This window comes from Tamandua tetradactyla, chromosome 1 (assembly GCF_023851605.1).
Source record: "Tamandua tetradactyla isolate mTamTet1 chromosome 1, mTamTet1.pri, whole genome shotgun sequence".
Taxonomy (NCBI): Eukaryota; Metazoa; Chordata; class Mammalia; order Pilosa; family Myrmecophagidae; genus Tamandua; species Tamandua tetradactyla.
In genome coordinates this window covers 33,961,292-33,979,526 of record NC_135327.1, presented here as the reverse complement: position 1 = coordinate 33,979,526, position 18,235 = coordinate 33,961,292, and the positions used below count along the sequence as shown (strand labels likewise).

Genomic DNA, 18,235 nt, shown 5'->3' with positions numbered 1-18,235 from the left:
AGCTACCTGACATTCACTGAAATGCTATTTTCAATAACTAAGAAAGGAAAACTATGGGCAAAAAAAGGAATCTTTCCAGGTGTTTTTGATTTGGATTCCAGCAGTTGGCATCATTTTCTTTCCCCTCACCCTGGCTGCTGCAGGGCAAAGAGTGACCTTCAAATGCAAATTTCTGCTTCCCAACCACATTTTCCCTTCACTTCAGTGATGCTGTCACCAAACACTGGGAGATGGGTCTGAGGCTGAGTTCTCCTGGTCAGGATCAGGCTTGATCCTTCTGGACTAAGGACAGTGCCCCCTTCTCTGCTAGAGGGTAGGGTACATCCTGGCAGTTACAAAGATTTCACAAGAAAGGAGTGACATCTTGTGGCTTTCAACAGTGCACAGAGAAGATGCCAGAAGAGACACCATCCCATATCTTCAACCCTGGGATAGGCCGCATCCTGGCTGAGCATAGCTGGGGAAAAGGCAGCTAGTGTTTTCTGAGCCAAACCAGGGCTCCCCCAGTGCACAGAACTTTGCACATGCTTCTCACCTGGCCTGTGGCTGTCTATGGCTAAGGCGATCACAGCTCCCAGAGAGCAGAGAACAGTCTTCTAGGACCCTGGGGCCCCTTAGGCCCAAACCCTTAAGCCAGTGAGAAGGTAAGCTCCAGGCTGGAGCTGGTCCACCCTGCTTGCTGCTATAATCCCAGAACAGAACAGCTACTCGTAAATATTTACTGAATGAATCCACACCCACTGTGGACAACTTTCACTTCTTAGTTCAACTGTAGAAAATGGTAGTTTTTACTCTGAGATCCTCGGAGTCTTCTTTGGAGCTATCTATCTGGATGAGAAAGAAAAGGAGAGCCAAGCAAGTAAGGTGCTGGGGCTTGACCAAAGCAAGTCCACATTTATCAGTTTTATAGAGTGGACCTCTGATTAAAATCTCATGGAACAAGGGTTCTTATGGCTGGAAAAAACAAGTTTGAAACATCATCAGTATAGGCATGATGCCAAAGAGGCCATTGCTATCTCCGCAGATTTGGGGGGGAGGGGGGCTGGTTTTAGGATACTCTGTTGGACTGCCATTTAGTTGACAGTAAGACCTAGATGCTCTAATCCTTCTCGTTAACTCTGCAGAGCCCAGCACAGTGCTCAGCTCACTGGAGACCCAATAGATACATGGTGAATTAAGCGGAATACCTTTCAAGCCAGAGAGCTTTGTACAGCTCAAATAGAAAAGACTCTCTATTGAGACTGCGTTATATCTTCAATTCTAGGCAGCTGTTTCACAACTTTCACTTGGCCCAGAGGTATACCATTAAGAAAATATGGGTTCAATGCAAAGGGCAGCTGGACCAAGAGTCCAGGAGACAGGTCCTAGGGCTGGTTGTCCTCCTTCAAAGGCTGCTGGGATCCAATTGGGCCTGAATCAGCAGGTTTAAAGGGCCTTACCAATGAATTCGTGTAAGAAGACCAGGGAGGCAATGTAGCAGGCCAGGCTAAGCAGTTCGGCCACCGTCATGAGCCAGTGCCAGGTCTGAATTGTCAGTGCCACCATCAGCAGCTCGGTGAGGATCAGAGATGTGAAGGAAATCGCCACAATGTGCACAAATTCTGACTCGAACAGCAGCAGCGCCCCATACATGATGGTGCTCCCTGGAAGGGCCCAGAAAAGACCAGGGTGAGGGGCAGCAGGTTCCACACTGCCCTCACTGCTGGAAGCTGGATCCTCTGACACTTGCCACCAGATGTCCATTTTGCTCACTTGTATATGACTTTTTTTAAAAGTTAAGACATGAATTGCTTCTTGAATGAGGTTAATGAGTGGTGTTTTATAGATATTTTACAGGGAGGTTTCACACTGTAGTTTTTCTTTACGCTTATATAATAAATGATCTATGACAAGCGAGAGAGAGAGGGAAAAAAGAAGAGAGGTAGAGGAGGGAGTGAAGGGGGAGGGAGGAGGGGAGGTGGGAGGGAAAGATGGAGAGGACAAGAAGGGAAGAGAGAGTAGGGAAGAGGGAGGGGAAGAGAGGGAGGGAAATGTAAATCAAAACCACAATGAAATACCACTTTACATCCATTAGAATGGTTACTATGAAAAAAATATCAATTATATATTTTCTCCACATCAAGGATGTGGAGAGATAGGAACACACATTCGTTGTTGGTGGGAATGTAAAATGATGCAGCAGCTGTGGAAAACAGTTTTATGATCCCTCAGCAAGTTAAGTATAGAATTACCATATGACCCAGTAATCCCACGCTTAGGTATACAACCAAAAGAACTGAAAGCAGGGACTTAAACAGATATTTGCACACTGATGTTCATAGTGGCATTATTCGCGATTGCCAAACAAGGGAAGCAACTCAACTGCAAGCATCCGACAGAGGAACAGGGAAACAAAATGTGGTATATATATATGTGTGTTCCTAAAATACATAGTTGATATTTTTCTCGTAGTAACCATTCTAATGAATGCAAAGTGGAATTTCATATACACACACACAGTAGAATATTACTTAGCTACAAAAAGGAATGAAATACTAATACATGCAACAACATGGATGAACACTGAAGACATCATGTTGAGTGAAATAAGCCAGACACAAAAGGACAACCATTATATGATCTCACTTATATGAAACAATTAGAATATGCAAAGTCACAGAGTCAGAAACTAGAACACAAGTTACCAGGGGCTGGGGTACGGATAGGGGACAGGAATTTATGCGTAGTGGATACATTTTGGGGGGTAATGGAAAAATTTTGGTAATGGAAGGTGATAGCACAACATCGTGAATGTAATTAACAGCACTGAATTGTATATTTGAACGTGGTTAAAAGGGGAAATTTTAAGTTGCATCTATGTTACCAGAATAAAAATTTTAAAAAACCATAGGACTGCACAACACACTGAATTGTAACGTAAACTAAACTATGGACTATAGATAATAGTACAGTTATAATATACAGTTAGTAGTACAATAGTACAGTTGTAGTTTCATCAACTACAACAAAGAAACACACTAATGCAAAGTGTTAATAATAAGGAAAACTGTGAGGCAGTATATGGGAATTTTGTACTTTCTGCATGTTTTTTCTGTACACCAATACTTCTCTAATTAAAAAATAAAAAAATAAAGGGAGGGAAAGGGGAGGGAGGAGGAGGGAAAAAGAGGAAGATGAGGGGTATAGGGAGTTGATGAAACAAGAAATAGAGTTTCAAGTGTATTGTTTAAAAATTATAAAAGAGAGAAACTAAAAGAATGATATCTCTGTATTGAGAAGAGGAGGAGGCAAACGGGAAGGTAGAATAGGTCTTCATCTAACACAGCAGGAGCTGCACTGCTTTGCACCAGCATGAGGATATTGCTCAGAATGAGTCCAGAAGGCCCTAAACCAAAACCTCCTGAAGTGACTGTCTTTCGGAAAGAGGGTTGGGGATGCAGAAGGGTAAAATGGCTTATTATTATAAACTTCTGTACAAGATTTGCTTTAAAAAAAATATATATTTTAATGACAATTTAAGCCCCTGCCAACAAATTCAGTGGTCTCTAAATTTTGCTCTTACACATCCCATTTTTAAAACCAGTAAGTATAAACCCCAAATATGCATGTTTATTTGTAATTTATATATATGTACCTATGCAGAAATAGATATTAAAACCATGTGAAAATATATGATTTGCATTATAAAACATACCCCCAAAATAAGAATTCTAAAGACTAAGGAACAATTAAATATAAATATAGGTTTTGACATTTTCCTGTTTCATCCCGAAGTCTATGAGACCCACTCTGGAGACCACTGAAATAAATATCTGTTTTTCAGAAACTACAACTTTCTACTCTCAAAATGTGTCAGAAAAATCTGGAAAGCAACTACTGTCTGCTATGCGGACTGAACATCTCAGCAGGTTTGCTCAGCAGCTGTTATATTTTTCTCGGACTCTGCTCTCTCACTCAGCAGACAGCTCCACCCTAATAGGACTCTGCTGAATGTAATCCTGACAACTCGTTGGGCAGGATTTCCCACCATGACACATTGTCACACTCATTACTGCCCTGTTAAAATTCTGGGTTATTCTCGTCATGGTTTACAGATACTGAGACTCAACATCAGAGCTCAAGAAAAACAGGTGGTTCCGCCCGTCCTTACCTTGATAGATGCTAATCAAGACCCAGATTAAGAACGTCTTGTATGACAACGGTCGCCCCTAAACAAGAGACAGAGAAAGATCAGAGCAGGACACAGGCATGGCACACCCAGCCATCTCCCTATGCCTGACTCTTCCACTAGCTAGACAAGGCAACCTGCCTGTTTTCATCAAAAAGTGACTTAACGAATATCTGAATACATTAGACAAATTAAGTTTTTTAAAAAGAGAACTGATATTAGATGGGAATAAATCTGTCCTTTAGTAAAAAATTCCTAAATTTTTGTGGCGGTATACAAAGTACATTTCTAGAAAACACAAGTTGCAGCTGCAAAATGGAGCAATAAAGAGCTTATTAAAAGTTGTTAGTTGGTTGGTTTTCTGTTTATATATTACTATACTTTTTAAAATTCTTTGCATGTGCATATATTATTTTCTTGAGGAAAAAACATCAACTCCCATTCTGCCTCTAAACAGCGAGGAAATCATTGGTGTCAAGTATGATTAAATCAGATGTAGAGGGTCTTTGTGAAGTAAACAAAAGGAAAGAACGGAGGAGGGAAGTGGGGAGAGGGAGGAAGGAACCTTAAGGAGATCTTTGTAGAGTTCAGGATATAACATGGCAACTTCCGATTTGACGTCTTTGTCCAGGACCAGAGAGAATACCGGAAACATGGTGTAAATCGTGGAGTATCTAAGAGAGAAAGTCACACAGATAAGACCCAGCCAACGGAATAAGGGGAACTGATCTGCTCCCCAGCCTGATACCCAAAGCCTCTAGAAATCAATTTGCATTCATTCAACATTCACTGAGTGCCTATCATAGATGAAAAGCAGACAAAAAAATTTCTGCCCTAAGAAAGCTTCCTTGCTAGTTAAAGAGCATCAATAAACAAATTAAAATATATTGTGTGTCAGAGAAAAGAGCTAAGAAGGAAAATATAATGGGGAGAGGGAATAAGACTGCGGGGGCAGTGCACTTTCAGAGGGAGACCAAGGAAGGATTCACTAAAAAGCTGATGTGTGAGCAAACACCCACGAGAGATGAAGGTGAGCCATGCCAACTCAGGGGGAGAGCATCCCCAACTCGGGGGGAGAGCAAACAGCAGGTGCAACGGCCCTGGGGTGAGACCTGTCATGACCGAAGAGCAGCAAAGAGGCCAGTGAGGCTGGGGCCAAGTGGGTGAGGGTCAGAGAGGAGGCCAGAGAAGAAAGAAAGGACTGGATCCTAGAAGGCCAAGTGGAGAGAGGCTCAAGTAACCCCTGACCATACTCTGGCATGCCCTTTACTCTCCCAGGATCCAATAGTCTATTTTCCTAGTTAGAAGCAGGCAGAATTCTAGTGGCTACACTCAAGGCTAAACCAGGCAGACTATGCAAAGATGGAAAGTGTACGTAATACTCTTCCCTGGGACTAACCTGCCTTTCTCCACTTTCCACCTCTCCATAACCAAGAGTAGGCCCTGTGTGCATCTCCACTTGGGGCATTTGGTAAGCTGACCCCACCCACCGTAATTCAACAATGAGTATATTCTCTGAAAAGGTGAAAAGGGACATCTTGATCCAGGTCAGGAATGGGTAGATTTGATGACAGCAAATGTCCAAGTGATCCCTGTTGTGGGGTCACTGGCCCGCTGGGTTGGGCCCTATGACAGGCACACTCCCAGCAAGAGCAAGCCCTGGCCCTCCTAAAAGACCCAGCAGTGGGAAGTTCACTAAGGCAGTGAGGAGTTTTTTAGTTCCCCCTTTCACTTCTCCTGAGGCCACAGTGAAATCACTGACTCTGAACTTTCAATCTCCCTCTGGCTGTCAATTAGCTAAGAACCTCAGTTGCCGCTGGTTGCATTATTTTTCATTACCAGGTACAAATGTAGAGAGCCACAGACCACAAACATATCAGACCCTACCTCCTCAACATTGAGAGCTTAAACTGTAGCTCAAGAACATAATTCAAAGCAGTTCTGAACTGCACTGTTGGGCCAGCCTCTAATAGGGGCCAGTTGTTTGAGGAACTTGGGGACTGAAGAGGCTCTGGACAATGTTTTTCTCTCTCATTTGTAGCATTTTAAGGAAGTTTCATAAAAAATTAACACCTTGTCTGGATTTCCTTACCCGATGATGAGGAATCCTTGATAGAGAGGAACAGAGGCAAAATAAAACACTGAGGAAAAGACAGCCTGTGCAGAAGAGAACAGATGATGTCATCAAAAACCAGCACAAAAGTTCTTATGTTTATATAACAAAAATAGCACCTGATACACAATACTTAGTATACACTGGCACTGTACTTCAATTCATTTAATTCTCACAACAATCCTATAAAGTAAAGACTATTATCATCATTCACATTTTACAGATGAGGAAAGTAGGAGCACAGAGAGGTTAAGTGACTTACCCAAGACCATACAGCTCATAAGCAACAGACCCAGGGTTCAAACCTGAGTATTCTAGCTCCAAAGTCCACTCTCAGCTATTCTGTGAATATTCAGGAACCTCTAAGTGCTAGACACTTTATACATGATTTTGGAGAACCCCCAGATCAACCCAGGAGATCAAGTCCTAACAGCACCCACGTTTTACAGGAGATGAAGCCAAGAGGACAATGGTACTGCCAGGACTCAAGCCCAGTTCTCCAAAGCCCGCAGGCCTAATGGCTCAGAATTACTGTTTCTTCAGGAGCGGATACAACAGACAAGTCAGCACACACACAGAATAAATTTGGAAAAATATCATTCAAAGTTATACCAGTTATCTTTAAGAGTAAGACTGCAAAGAAACTTTCACTTCTTAAATTATACATTTTTGTATTTGGGAAAATCTTTACAACATATTACACGCTACTTTTGCAATCAGACAAAAAGCAATCAAGATATGAAACCTGTCTGCTTTCTGATTTAGAAAACTTAGATACTGCCAGTGAAAATTAGGATGGGGAGATAAAAATCAGGTTCGATGCTCTTAGTTCCTTCTCTGGATGTTTATAGGCTAACAGGAGAAAAGCTGTCTCAAAAACTAATTTCTGTTAGTGTAAAACCAAAGGGGGCCAGAGAGAACAGTCGCCTGAAGGCTTTAAAAAACTAAACATAGAGAGAAAGGCTGAGCTACCTTAGCAATTAGAAACAGCTTCTATCTAGAGATCTCTCCTCACTGTCACCTGCTGAGGTGAAGAGGGAAGGCGGGTAGAGTGCATGCTTACTTGATACAGGCGCCAGCAGCAGCCATGGCCGGGGGCAGCCCCAATCTCACCCTGGCAGAGATTTTCAGAACCACAGCCAGGAAAGCCACCTTTCATGTGACTTCTTACCCAGGGCTGGGTTGTAAAAACATCGAGAATCTGGTGTTTATTTTGCAAATCAACATCAGGAGCCCCTTTCTCTAAAATGGCTGTGCTGACCAAACAGCCTTTACCCGAAAAGAACTCTTTGGGGTGAGAGGGTGGGGAATAAAAATGCTGTGCCCGTGTCCTTCCAAAAGGCCAGTGCCAAGGTGCAGTTCCAACGGGGCCTGAGCCCAGCCAGTCACTTTCAGCACAGCGGACAGGGTCAAGGCCATTTTCTACACCACGAATAACAAACAATTCCTCATCCTGGGATATTTTTTTTTTTCCAAATCTATATTAGTGGTAACCTGAGGACACTGCAGAAGTCAGTTCAGCTGGCATGGCTTTTTTGTGTATGCCCAGTGACAAGCTGACGTATATCCCAGTGATTAAAAACATGGCAGCATCCTGTTTCAGTCAAGGAGTTAACATATACTAAAAGTACAAATGAAATGTGATGAATCACACCAGCTGTTAGGGTTAAGACTATTTTGACAAAATCACTTTAAGGGTTCCTCTACTCACAAATGCTATAGATATTTAAAACATAAAGCAACCCCAAAAAGGCATGGAAGAGGCCAGAGGAAGGTGAATTTTTATGCATATTCACGAAAATCTCCTGACTCATTCTGAAGGGCAAGATGCCTTTCATGTATGATTTAAACACTTTCACTGTAAATGAAAATGTTACCTTATGTTTATAGTGTATCCTGTTTCACTTTAATAATGGCAATGATGCCTGTAGTTTGCATAGCACTTGATGGCTTATAAAACTCTCACACATTCATGACCTGTTTCTCCAAGAAGCAATGTAGTTTCTATTATCCCCATTTTACAGGTGGAAAATTGAGGCCCAGAGGAGGAAAGTGACTTGCTTATGGTCTCTCAGCTACTTAGTGGTGTGGCCAGGAAGAGACATGGGACTCAGGATTTCTCTCCCCTATATTTTAATTTCTTAGCTGTATTTTCACCTAAATGTGCAAGGAATCGATAGCTTGTCAACACCTAAAATGTTTTCTCTCTTCCCTTTCTTCTCCTTCCCAGTACATACTTAATTGCTACAGTCTGATGACAGATTTTGAAAGAGTTGATGAGACAGAAGGTAGGGAAATACTTTATATCCTCTAGCATCCTTTTGTGGAAAAGCAAGATGGTAGAAAGCTGTGAATTCCCTCATGATAACTAAGCCTGACTCTCCACTGGCCCCTGCTGAGGGGTAGAATTGTGAGGCTCAGGCAACTCCACTCCATCTGTTACACAGCCCCCGTGCAAGGACCACCCTGTAGCAAGGAGAGGACCTCTCCATGCCTTTCTCACTGTCACTGATTAGAGATACAGGGTGAGCCTCCCACATCTGGAAAATGGAAGAGGCCAGATAATTCATTCAGCATTTAATTCTGCATATTACCCTCTGGCAAACCAGTGGACTCCGGGCTACTTATAACAATTCCTGCCACTGACTCTATCCCACTAAGTGTTAAGTACTGGACAGGCACCATTGCTAATGCTCCTATCTACTCCACAAAGCAAGAAAGGTTATCACCACATAACAGCGGAGGGATCTGAGGCACCAAGGGACTAAGTGCCTAACCCAAGGTCTCGCAGCTGAAATGTGGCCAGGTGGGGATTTAAACTGGGGGTGGGGGGGCCACAGCTCCAAAGCATAGTCCCAGGCTCCTTCCACGATAACTACCTACTCATGCGCACCTGGGCACAGGCGCCAGCTGCCCACCCACCTGTGTGGTGTAGGCAAATGTACCTGGGCACAAGCACCAACTGGCCATTCACCTGTGTGGTGCAGTCACATGCACCTGGAAAAAGTGCCAACTTCCCACTTGCCTGTATGGTATAGCCATGTGAACCCTGGGCAGAGATGCCAGTTTTCCACCCACCTGCATGGTACTGATGCAGAGGCTCCTGTGGATCACGAACTGGCTGAGGGCAGCTGATCGCTTATAGCTATTCCGGCCGTGCACCATGAGTAACCGGCCAAGATGCTTAAATTGAGTGATAGAGAAATCCGCAGCCAGTGAAGCCTGTTTTCCTTCCTAAAATCCGATGAAATTGGGCTCCATCAGCACAAGAGGTCAGGGCAAACACATTTTTTTTTTTTAAATTGAAAAAGCAAGACACCATAAGGAGATCTTTGCAGAACTTCAATAAAGACATTCTTTGGTTTCAAGCTAGGCAAGGTTGGTGGTCCAACATTAAATTCAATTTAAAAGAGGAATCATTTAAATAAAAAACATTCTGAATCCCAGAGAGTTATAAGTTGAAGGTCAAAGAGAGCTAGTATTAAACCTCCGGAATTAGGTCCACCCCATAAACTGTAGCAGAAGCAAAGAGTCATTCAAAGATAGGGGTTTTATAATATCCAGTTCCTTTAAGAGTCAACCATAAGAGGGGAAGACACCTGATGATACTAACAATATTATAGTATACATTCCTAAACATACAGCTTTGCACATCTTGTTGAGTATATGTATGGGTAAAACTTACAGAAGTGGAACTAAATTATGGTGCAGACATTACTTAATGGTGCAGGCACAGAGCAGAATTTTCTGACTAAAAAATATGAGACAAACACCAATATTAGGACCAAGTGATATCAGGGCCCCATGATGTGATGCAACAGAAGGACAGACATTCCCCTATGTGATACACCAAAATCAGAACTGAATCTAATCAATCTAACCAGTAGACTGTAGGACATTCTACAAGACAATGGTCCTGGTTGCTTAAAAAATATCAATGTCATGAAAAACAAAAACCTATCCTCTGAAAAAGATGGGGAAAATGTTCTACCTTAAAGAAGATTAGAGACATGAAAACAGGACAATCAGTGCAATTTGTGATTCATGATTGGATCCTGGATATTAAAAGAAAGCTATAATGAAATTTTGAGGAAATAGGGAAATATATATACTATGAATAGTATAATAATATATACTATGAATAGTATATATTATTATATCAATGTTACATTTTGGGGGGCAGATAAGGCCCTATATTTTGCCTATATAGGAGAATGCCCTTGTTTGTAGGAGATCTATGCTTTAGTATTTAAGGGTAAAGTATTACTGTGTCTGCGTCTGCAATCTACCTTCAACTGATTCAGAAAAAAAAATACATATACACACACATATGCATTTATGAGTGTATGTGCATGTTTGTGTGTATGCATATAAATATGCCAAAGGGTAACAAGTGGTAAATCAAATTAAAGAACAGATGGGTGTTCACTGGTCTATTTCTATTTTTCTGAAGGTCTGACATTTTTCAAAATAAAAAGAGGAAGAGTAAAAATGTATGGATCTACATGCATCTGATGTACAAAGAAATTCAAGATACAATATATTTAAGCGAGTTTCCATAACAAAATGTATAGTATAATGTTTTTCACTTAAAATTATACATGGAAATAATATATATGAATAAGATATGCATATATAACACAAATACATACATACCCACACCCAGTAATATAGAAAAAAATTCTCGAAGAATAACTAACATGAATAGTTTGAGGCAGCTCTCTAAAAGAAAGATATGAGCCCTTATCCATTTCTAAATTGTTTTCATTTTTAACAGAGAATACTTCCTGTTATTATCATCTAAAAGCAAAGGAATCAGAATTTTCTAATAGAAGGGGTAATGTCTTACTTCTAATACGAACTTGTCAATAATTCTATTAAACTCTATTAACTCTCTATTAAAGTATTCTAGTTAAAAGCTGTATTAAGGAAATCTCTATAGATTGCAAATAAAAGCTCTCATTCTGTGACTTCAAATAACTGTCATAAAGCTGAAAATCAGGGAAAAAGCTCATGGAATTAGCCAAATGCATGAAGATATGCCACAAAATGTACAGGAGAATGCCTCAGCCCTCACTAGGCCTCTGTACTGTTCATATAGATACAGTTCTAACAAACCTGGTGACCTTATCTTCTTAGCTATAGTAATTTAGAGGTCACAAATTAGAGAGCAGATTAGAGGTCACAAATTAGAGTGCAGAGTAAAGAGTGTAGAGGCAAGCACAGAGTTGACAAGGAGGGAAAGACAGAAAAACTGTTTTATTATGCACAGCTTAAAAATTTGCAGCTATTACATGGTATATGAAAATATAATATATATCAATTAAAAATTAAAAAAAAGAAAGAACTAACTCCCGAACATGGCTGAGCCTTCAAAACATTATGCTAAGTTAAAGAAGCCAGTCACAAAGGGCCATATATACTATGATTTCATTTATATGAAATGTCCAAAATAGGCAAATCTGTAGAGACAGAAAGTAGACTAATGGTTGCCTAGGACTAGAAGGTGATGAGTGGATTGGCAGGTAATGACCAAGGGATATGGGGTTTCTTTTGGGAATAATGAAAATGTTTCTAGAATTGATTATGGTATGATGGGTGGACAACTCTGATAATCTACTAAAAGCCAATGAATTGTACACTTTTTCTTTTATTAATTAAAAAAAATTAACTAACACAACATTTAGAAATCATTCCATTCTACATATGCAATCAGTATGACTTGTACACTTTAAATGTGAATTTATGGTATGTGAATTACATCTCAATAAAGCTATTCAAAAAAATCTGCAGCTGCTGGCATCTTTTTTTGTTTGTTTGTTTTTAACATGGGCAGGCACTGGGAATCGAACCTGGGTCCTCGGGCATGGCAGGCCAGCACTCTTACCTGCTGAGCCACCATGGCCCGCCTGTATCTTTTAATAAGAGGTATACCAAGTGACATTGTTCCATAACCCCCAGGAGATCTTAGCACAAAGCATGATGATAATGTTTTTATTGACAATGATGACTACCATAGAAAAGTTTCAAGTACACTCACTGTACCCTAAGAATACGGCAAAATATTATTTTTGAAAAATATGTTTTGGCAAGCAAAAAGTCAACATTTGCCTGTCTGGAAGATTTCCAGGTAATTCCTTGGTTCCTTAGGTTTCTGTAACTCTTATCTAGAATTTCTAGAAACATTAAAGCTGTGCTTTGAAGGAAAATGAAGATGGGTAAAGGAACTGCTACTCATGGAGCAGGGTGGCCATAGGTGAGGACCTAAGGACCTAACTCCTGAGTGCTGACCACTCTGTGGCAAGTGGCACCCCCATCTCATGCTCACCTTTCTTTTTTTTTTTTTTTTTTATTAATTAAAAAAAGAATTAACAAAACAATTAGAAATCATTCCAATCTACATGTACAATCAGTAATTCTTAATAACATCACATAGTTGCATATTCATCATTTCTTAGTACATTTGCATCGATTTAGAAAAAGAAATAAAAAGACAACAGAATAAGAATTAAAACAATAATAGAAAGAAAAAAAACAAAAAAAACAAAAACAAAAAACCTATACCTCACATGCAGCTTCATTCAGTGTTTTAACATAATTGTCATGCTCACCTTTCCTTCGACTCCCACGCCACAGTCGGATTCCTGAATCATGCTGACATCATTGCCTCCATCACCTGCAGGTCACACAGACCGGAGAAAATAGACGGGACATTGGGGTAAGCCCAAAATGTGACTCCCAAATTTCATTCTTGCTTTAACACCATTTGGGCCTTTTAGCAAATACTTACTTAAATGCTCTACCTGAATGGTTTCACTTAATCACTCCAACAAATCACTTATTTAATCAGTCCAACTACCCAGGGCTCTTAGGACCCTATTTTGTAGCAGAGGAGCTGAGAGTAAGAGACCTCAGGGCCCAACTATTGAGGGGTGGAGATGGGACTGCCCCTGTGGCCAGAATGTATAACCCTGTATGCACTGCTTCACAGTGGTGGGTGTCATGTCATTAGTGTCAGCAGCAATTGGCATGGCCACTTGTTGAACATTTCCTCATAGTGTGGTACACATTCTTTAAATGCTACCCCTTTTCATCTTTATAACCACTGTTTGAAGTAACTGCTATTGTTATCCCCATTTCACTAGTGGGGAAACTGAGGCTAATATGGGTGAAGGGAGACAGAGCACCCACCTAATAAAAACCAGTGGAGGATTTGAACCCAGATCCATCTCCTAAGTATGCGGTGACCGCTCCACTCGGTCACTAGCAAAGAAAATACAAGCCAAACAGGGAAAAGTTTTGGACATGCTTTTCTACTCTTTCTCAAAGGGAATATTTTTTAAAATAATAACAATAGAGCCAAAGTCTGTGGGGAACAGAGAGCCATGATTTGCATAAAGTGACCAGTGAACTTGAAGAACACAGCAGCCAAATCCAATTATCCTTACAGAAAATAAAACAAGCAGACTATCAGGGCAAGTCAGCAGCATGAGGCTGGCCCCGATGCCTACCTACAGCACAGGTTAGCTTTCCAGTGCGCTCCTGGAGCAGGCGCACGATCTGGGCCTTCTGGGTAGGGGCACAGCGGCAGCAGACCACAGCCGGGCACTGGCAGGCCAGCTCCATGAACTCATACTCATAGTACTTGAGGCAAACCTGAGGGCAAGGGCACAGAGACAAGTGGTGGTGACCGGACGCTCCCACCACTGAAGTAGGAGGAGGTGCCTGCTCCTGGGAGGACAAGCTCATGGGGGTCCCTGCACCCACCTCCAGGGAGTCTCCAGAGATCACCAGGGCACAGTCATGCTTCCTACGGAAGGCATTCAGCTCGAGGTGGGCCTCTCCGCGGTTGGTCACCTGGTAGGGAAGAGAGGGGCAGAGAAGACATTGCTCTCTGGAGATGATAGAATAACAAACAGAAGCTTCCTGGAACTGCTGTGAAGACAATGGCCACCCCAGTCAAGGACTGCTTCCCCTCCCAGGGCCAAATTAAATCCTGCTTGTTTTGATTCTGTGCGAATCAAGAACCTGTATACCAAAAATCACCTTCCATTTCCTCCCAGGACTGATGTGACCCCACAACAAAAATAACGGCTAAAATTGTGCAGGCGTGTGCTAATAAGTACTTCTCATGAATTTTCCCATTTATTTCTCAAAACAACCCTATGATGTACATAACAATAATATCTATTTTCACATAAGAAAACTGAAACCTAGTTAGATTACTTAACCTGCTGAAAGTCACACAGCTAATGTACTGTTAAGCAAGCATTCTAAGCTCAGCATTCAGCAAAGGTCGGCCAAAATTTTCTGCAAAGAGCCAATTGGTAACCTTTCCAGGCTTTGTGATCCATGTGGTCTCTGTGGCTATAGTGCTAAAGAGCCACAGGCAGTATGTAAATGAATGGGTAAATTTGTGTGCCAATAAAACTTTATTTACAAAAACAGGCAGGTCCTCGAGTCTTGCTCTTATGAAGCTTATGTATGTAGCAGAGAAGCTTAGTCTATCTACAGCTATGCCTAAGCTAGCTCTTTTGTTGCTCAGATGTGGCCTTTACCTCTCTAACTCCAACTCTGCAAGTGAAACCATTGCCCTCTCCCCTACATGGGACATGACATACAGGGCCGAAAGTCTCCCTGGCAGTGTGGGAGAGGACTCCTAGGGATGAACCTGGCCCTGGCACCATGGGATCAACAATGCCATCCTGACCAAAGGGGAGAAAGAAGTGTAACAAATAAGGTATCAGTTGCTGAGAGTTCAAATAGAATCAAGAGGCTATACTAGAGGCCACTCTTACACAAGCTTCAATTAGACATTGCTACATATCATAACTTGCCAAACCCTGACCAAAAGCATTCCTGCCAATCCTAAAAAATACCAAGGGATTTGTATAAGATTCTACAAAGGTTTCATGCACTAGGGTAACTCTCCAAAACCTACAATCTCCAGATAGTTCCCTGGACCACATAAGTCCTAAAATGCAGATAGGCCAGCCTTTCTAGAACACCAACTAGTTCCATTCCCCTCTCCCATATTATCAACAGCTACTTCCAACATGAAAAAGTTAGAATGGTGATAGTCCAAATACCCCTAAAGAATGGGAAAAAGATCAAAGATGATGGTGGAGTTATACAGAGAAGGTCAGATTTAACAAATAACTGAGTGCTGAATCATTATACTGATACTTCTTTTAGCCTCCAGTCCCTTAGAGCAGCTAGAAATAAAAACCTAAATTGTGGAATTGTAACCCATACCAAACTCTGAAATCTGTTCTACAACTAACTGTTGTGATGTACTTTGAAATTTATTGCTTTTATGTATATATGTCATATAAGGGAAGGAGGAGTATAACAGAGAAGATAGGATTCAACAAATGAGTATGACTGCTGAATCATTACACAGATATTTCTGTTGGTCTCCAGTACTTGGAGCAACTAGAAGAAAAAAATGAAAAATCATGGAACTATAACCCATATCAAACTTAAAAATCTGTTCTATAACTACTTGTTGAAATGTACTTGAAAATTTATTGCTTTTTTGTATATATGTTATATTTCACAATTTTAAAAAATGTTTAAAAATAAATAAATAGATAATGGGGGGACAAAGGGTAAAATAAATTAGGTAGATTGAAATATGAATGGTCAATGAGAGGGAGGGGTAAGGTGTATGGTATTATAAGTTTTTTCTTTCTCTTTTTATTTATTTTTCTGGAGTGATGCAAATGTTCTAAAAAGTGATGATGGTGATTAATACACAACTATATGGTGATATTGTGAGCCACTGATTGTGTATAGAATGTATGGTGTGAAGATTTCTCAATAAAAATATTTTTAAAAATTAACAGGGGGTGGGGCGGGCCATGGTGGCTCAACAGGCAGAGTTCTCGCCTGACATGCTGGAGACCCAGGTTCGATTTACGGTGCCTGCCCATGCAAAAAAAAAAAAAAATTAATGGGGGGTGGATAAGAAACAAGAAAGTGAAAAGAAAACATACAGAAAGGGAGAAAATAGTTGCACACTATATCTGAGAAGGATTTAGTATTTAGTAAAAATTGGGTGGATTGCAATACTAATGGTCAATGAGAGGGAGATGTAAACAGTATGGAATGTATGGGTTTTTTTCTTTTTTCTTGTTATTTTTCTTCTGGAATGATGCAGATGTTCTAAAAATGGTCACGATGATGAATATACAATTATATGATGATATGATGAGCCACGGATTGCATGCTTTGGGTGGACTGTATGTGTGTGAAGATATCTCAATAAAAATGTTTTTAAAAATAAAAATTAAAAAAAAAACAGGTAACTGAAGAAAGAAGTAAAAATATCCCCAATCAAAGATGAAATGATCATACATACAGAAAAAACTAAAAATCTACAAGAAAGCTATAAAAGCTAATAAATGAATTTAGCAAATGACAAGTTACAAGATCAACACACAAAAATCACTGGTGTTTCTACATACCAGAAATGAACAATCTGAAAGGGGAATCAAGAAAACAGATTCCATTTACAAGAACAACTAACAGAGTAAAATATCTAGAAACAGATTTAATCAAGGATGAAAAGGACTTGTACATAGAAAACTACAAAACATTGCTGAAAGAAATTAAAGAAGACCTAAATAAATGGAAATATATCCCACGTTCACGGATTGGAAGACTTAACAATGTTAGGATGTCAATACTGCCCACAGTGATTTACATATTCAACATAATCCCAATCAAAATTCCAACGGCCTTCTTTGCAGAAATAGAAAGATCAATCTTCAAATTCATATGGGAGGGCAAAGGGCCCCAAATTGCTAAAAATTATCTTGTAAAAGAAGAACAAAGTTGGGGAACTCGCACTTCCTGATTTTCAAACTTATTTAAGAACAGTGATATTGGCACAAAGACAGGCATGCAGACCAATGGAATAGAAGTGCGAGTTCAGCAATCAACACACACATACATCTGTGGCCAGTTTATTTCTGACACAGGTGCCCAGTCCACTCAATGGGGAAAGAAGAGTCTCTTCAACAAATGGTGCTATAAAAACTAGATTTCCACATGCAGAAGACTGAAACTACACCCCACACTATACACAAGTAACTCTCACAGCACACAGAAAATTTAACTCAAAACGGATCAATGGACTAAATATAAGAACTAAAACTATAAAACTCTTAGAAGAAAACACTGGGAAATATATTCGATACCTTGTATTAGGCAACAGTCTTAGACTTTACACCAAAGCATGAGCAACAAAAGAAAACTAAATAAACTGAACTTCATTAAAATTAAAAATTTTTGCACATTAAATGACATTAAGAAGAAAGTGAAAAGAAAACATACAGAAAGGAAGAAAATAGTTGCACACTATACTTGAGAAGGATTTAGTATCCAGAATATATAAAGAACTCCTACAATTCAACAAAAAGAGAAACAAACCAATTTTTTAAATGGGCAAAGGACTTGAACAGACATTTTTCCAAAGAAAACATACAAATGGGCATTACACACATGAAAAGATTCTCAATATCCATTAACCACTGGGGAAATGCAAACCAAAACCTTAATAGGATATACCACTTCATACCCACTAGAATGGCTATTAAAAATAAAACAACAACAACAAAAAAAAATCAGAAAATAAGTGTTGGCAAGGATACACAGAAATAGGAACCCTCGTTCATTATTGGTGGGAATGTATAATGGTGCAGGCACTGTAGATAACAATTTGGAAGTTCCTCAAAAAGGTAAACTTAGAGTTAAATTACCATATGACTCCATGTGCTGGTTTGAAGCTATTTTGTACCCAGAAATGGCATGTTATTTTAATCCATTCTTGTGGGTGCAGACCTACTGTGGGTGGGACCTTCTGGTTAAGTTGTTTCAATTGAGATGTGACCCACCCAATTCAAAGTGGGTCTCAATCCTTCACTGGAGTCCTTTATGAGAGGATAAAA

General features: G+C 40.2%; 1 protein-coding gene across 2 annotated transcripts in view; it reads right to left on the bottom strand.

Annotated features, from left to right (window-relative positions):
• Window positions 1-18,235, bottom strand: part of ATP9A (ATPase phospholipid transporting 9A (putative)) — a 158,118-nt gene that overhangs the window by 560 nt on the left and 139,323 nt on the right. For both annotated transcript variants that reach the window (XM_077113850.1, XM_077113857.1), the window contains 8 exons: window positions 14,049-14,138; window positions 13,793-13,937; window positions 12,893-12,957; window positions 9,360-9,515; window positions 6,261-6,325; window positions 4,734-4,842; window positions 4,151-4,208; window positions 1,440-1,643 (listed from right to left, as the gene is read on the bottom strand). In XM_077113850.1, the coding sequence (XP_076969965.1) occupies window positions 1,440-1,643; window positions 4,151-4,208; window positions 4,734-4,842; window positions 6,261-6,325; window positions 9,360-9,515; window positions 12,893-12,957; window positions 13,793-13,937; window positions 14,049-14,138 (892 nt within the window). The remainder of the gene's footprint in view (window positions 1-1,439; window positions 1,644-4,150; window positions 4,209-4,733; window positions 4,843-6,260; window positions 6,326-9,359; window positions 9,516-12,892; window positions 12,958-13,792; window positions 13,938-14,048; window positions 14,139-18,235) is intronic.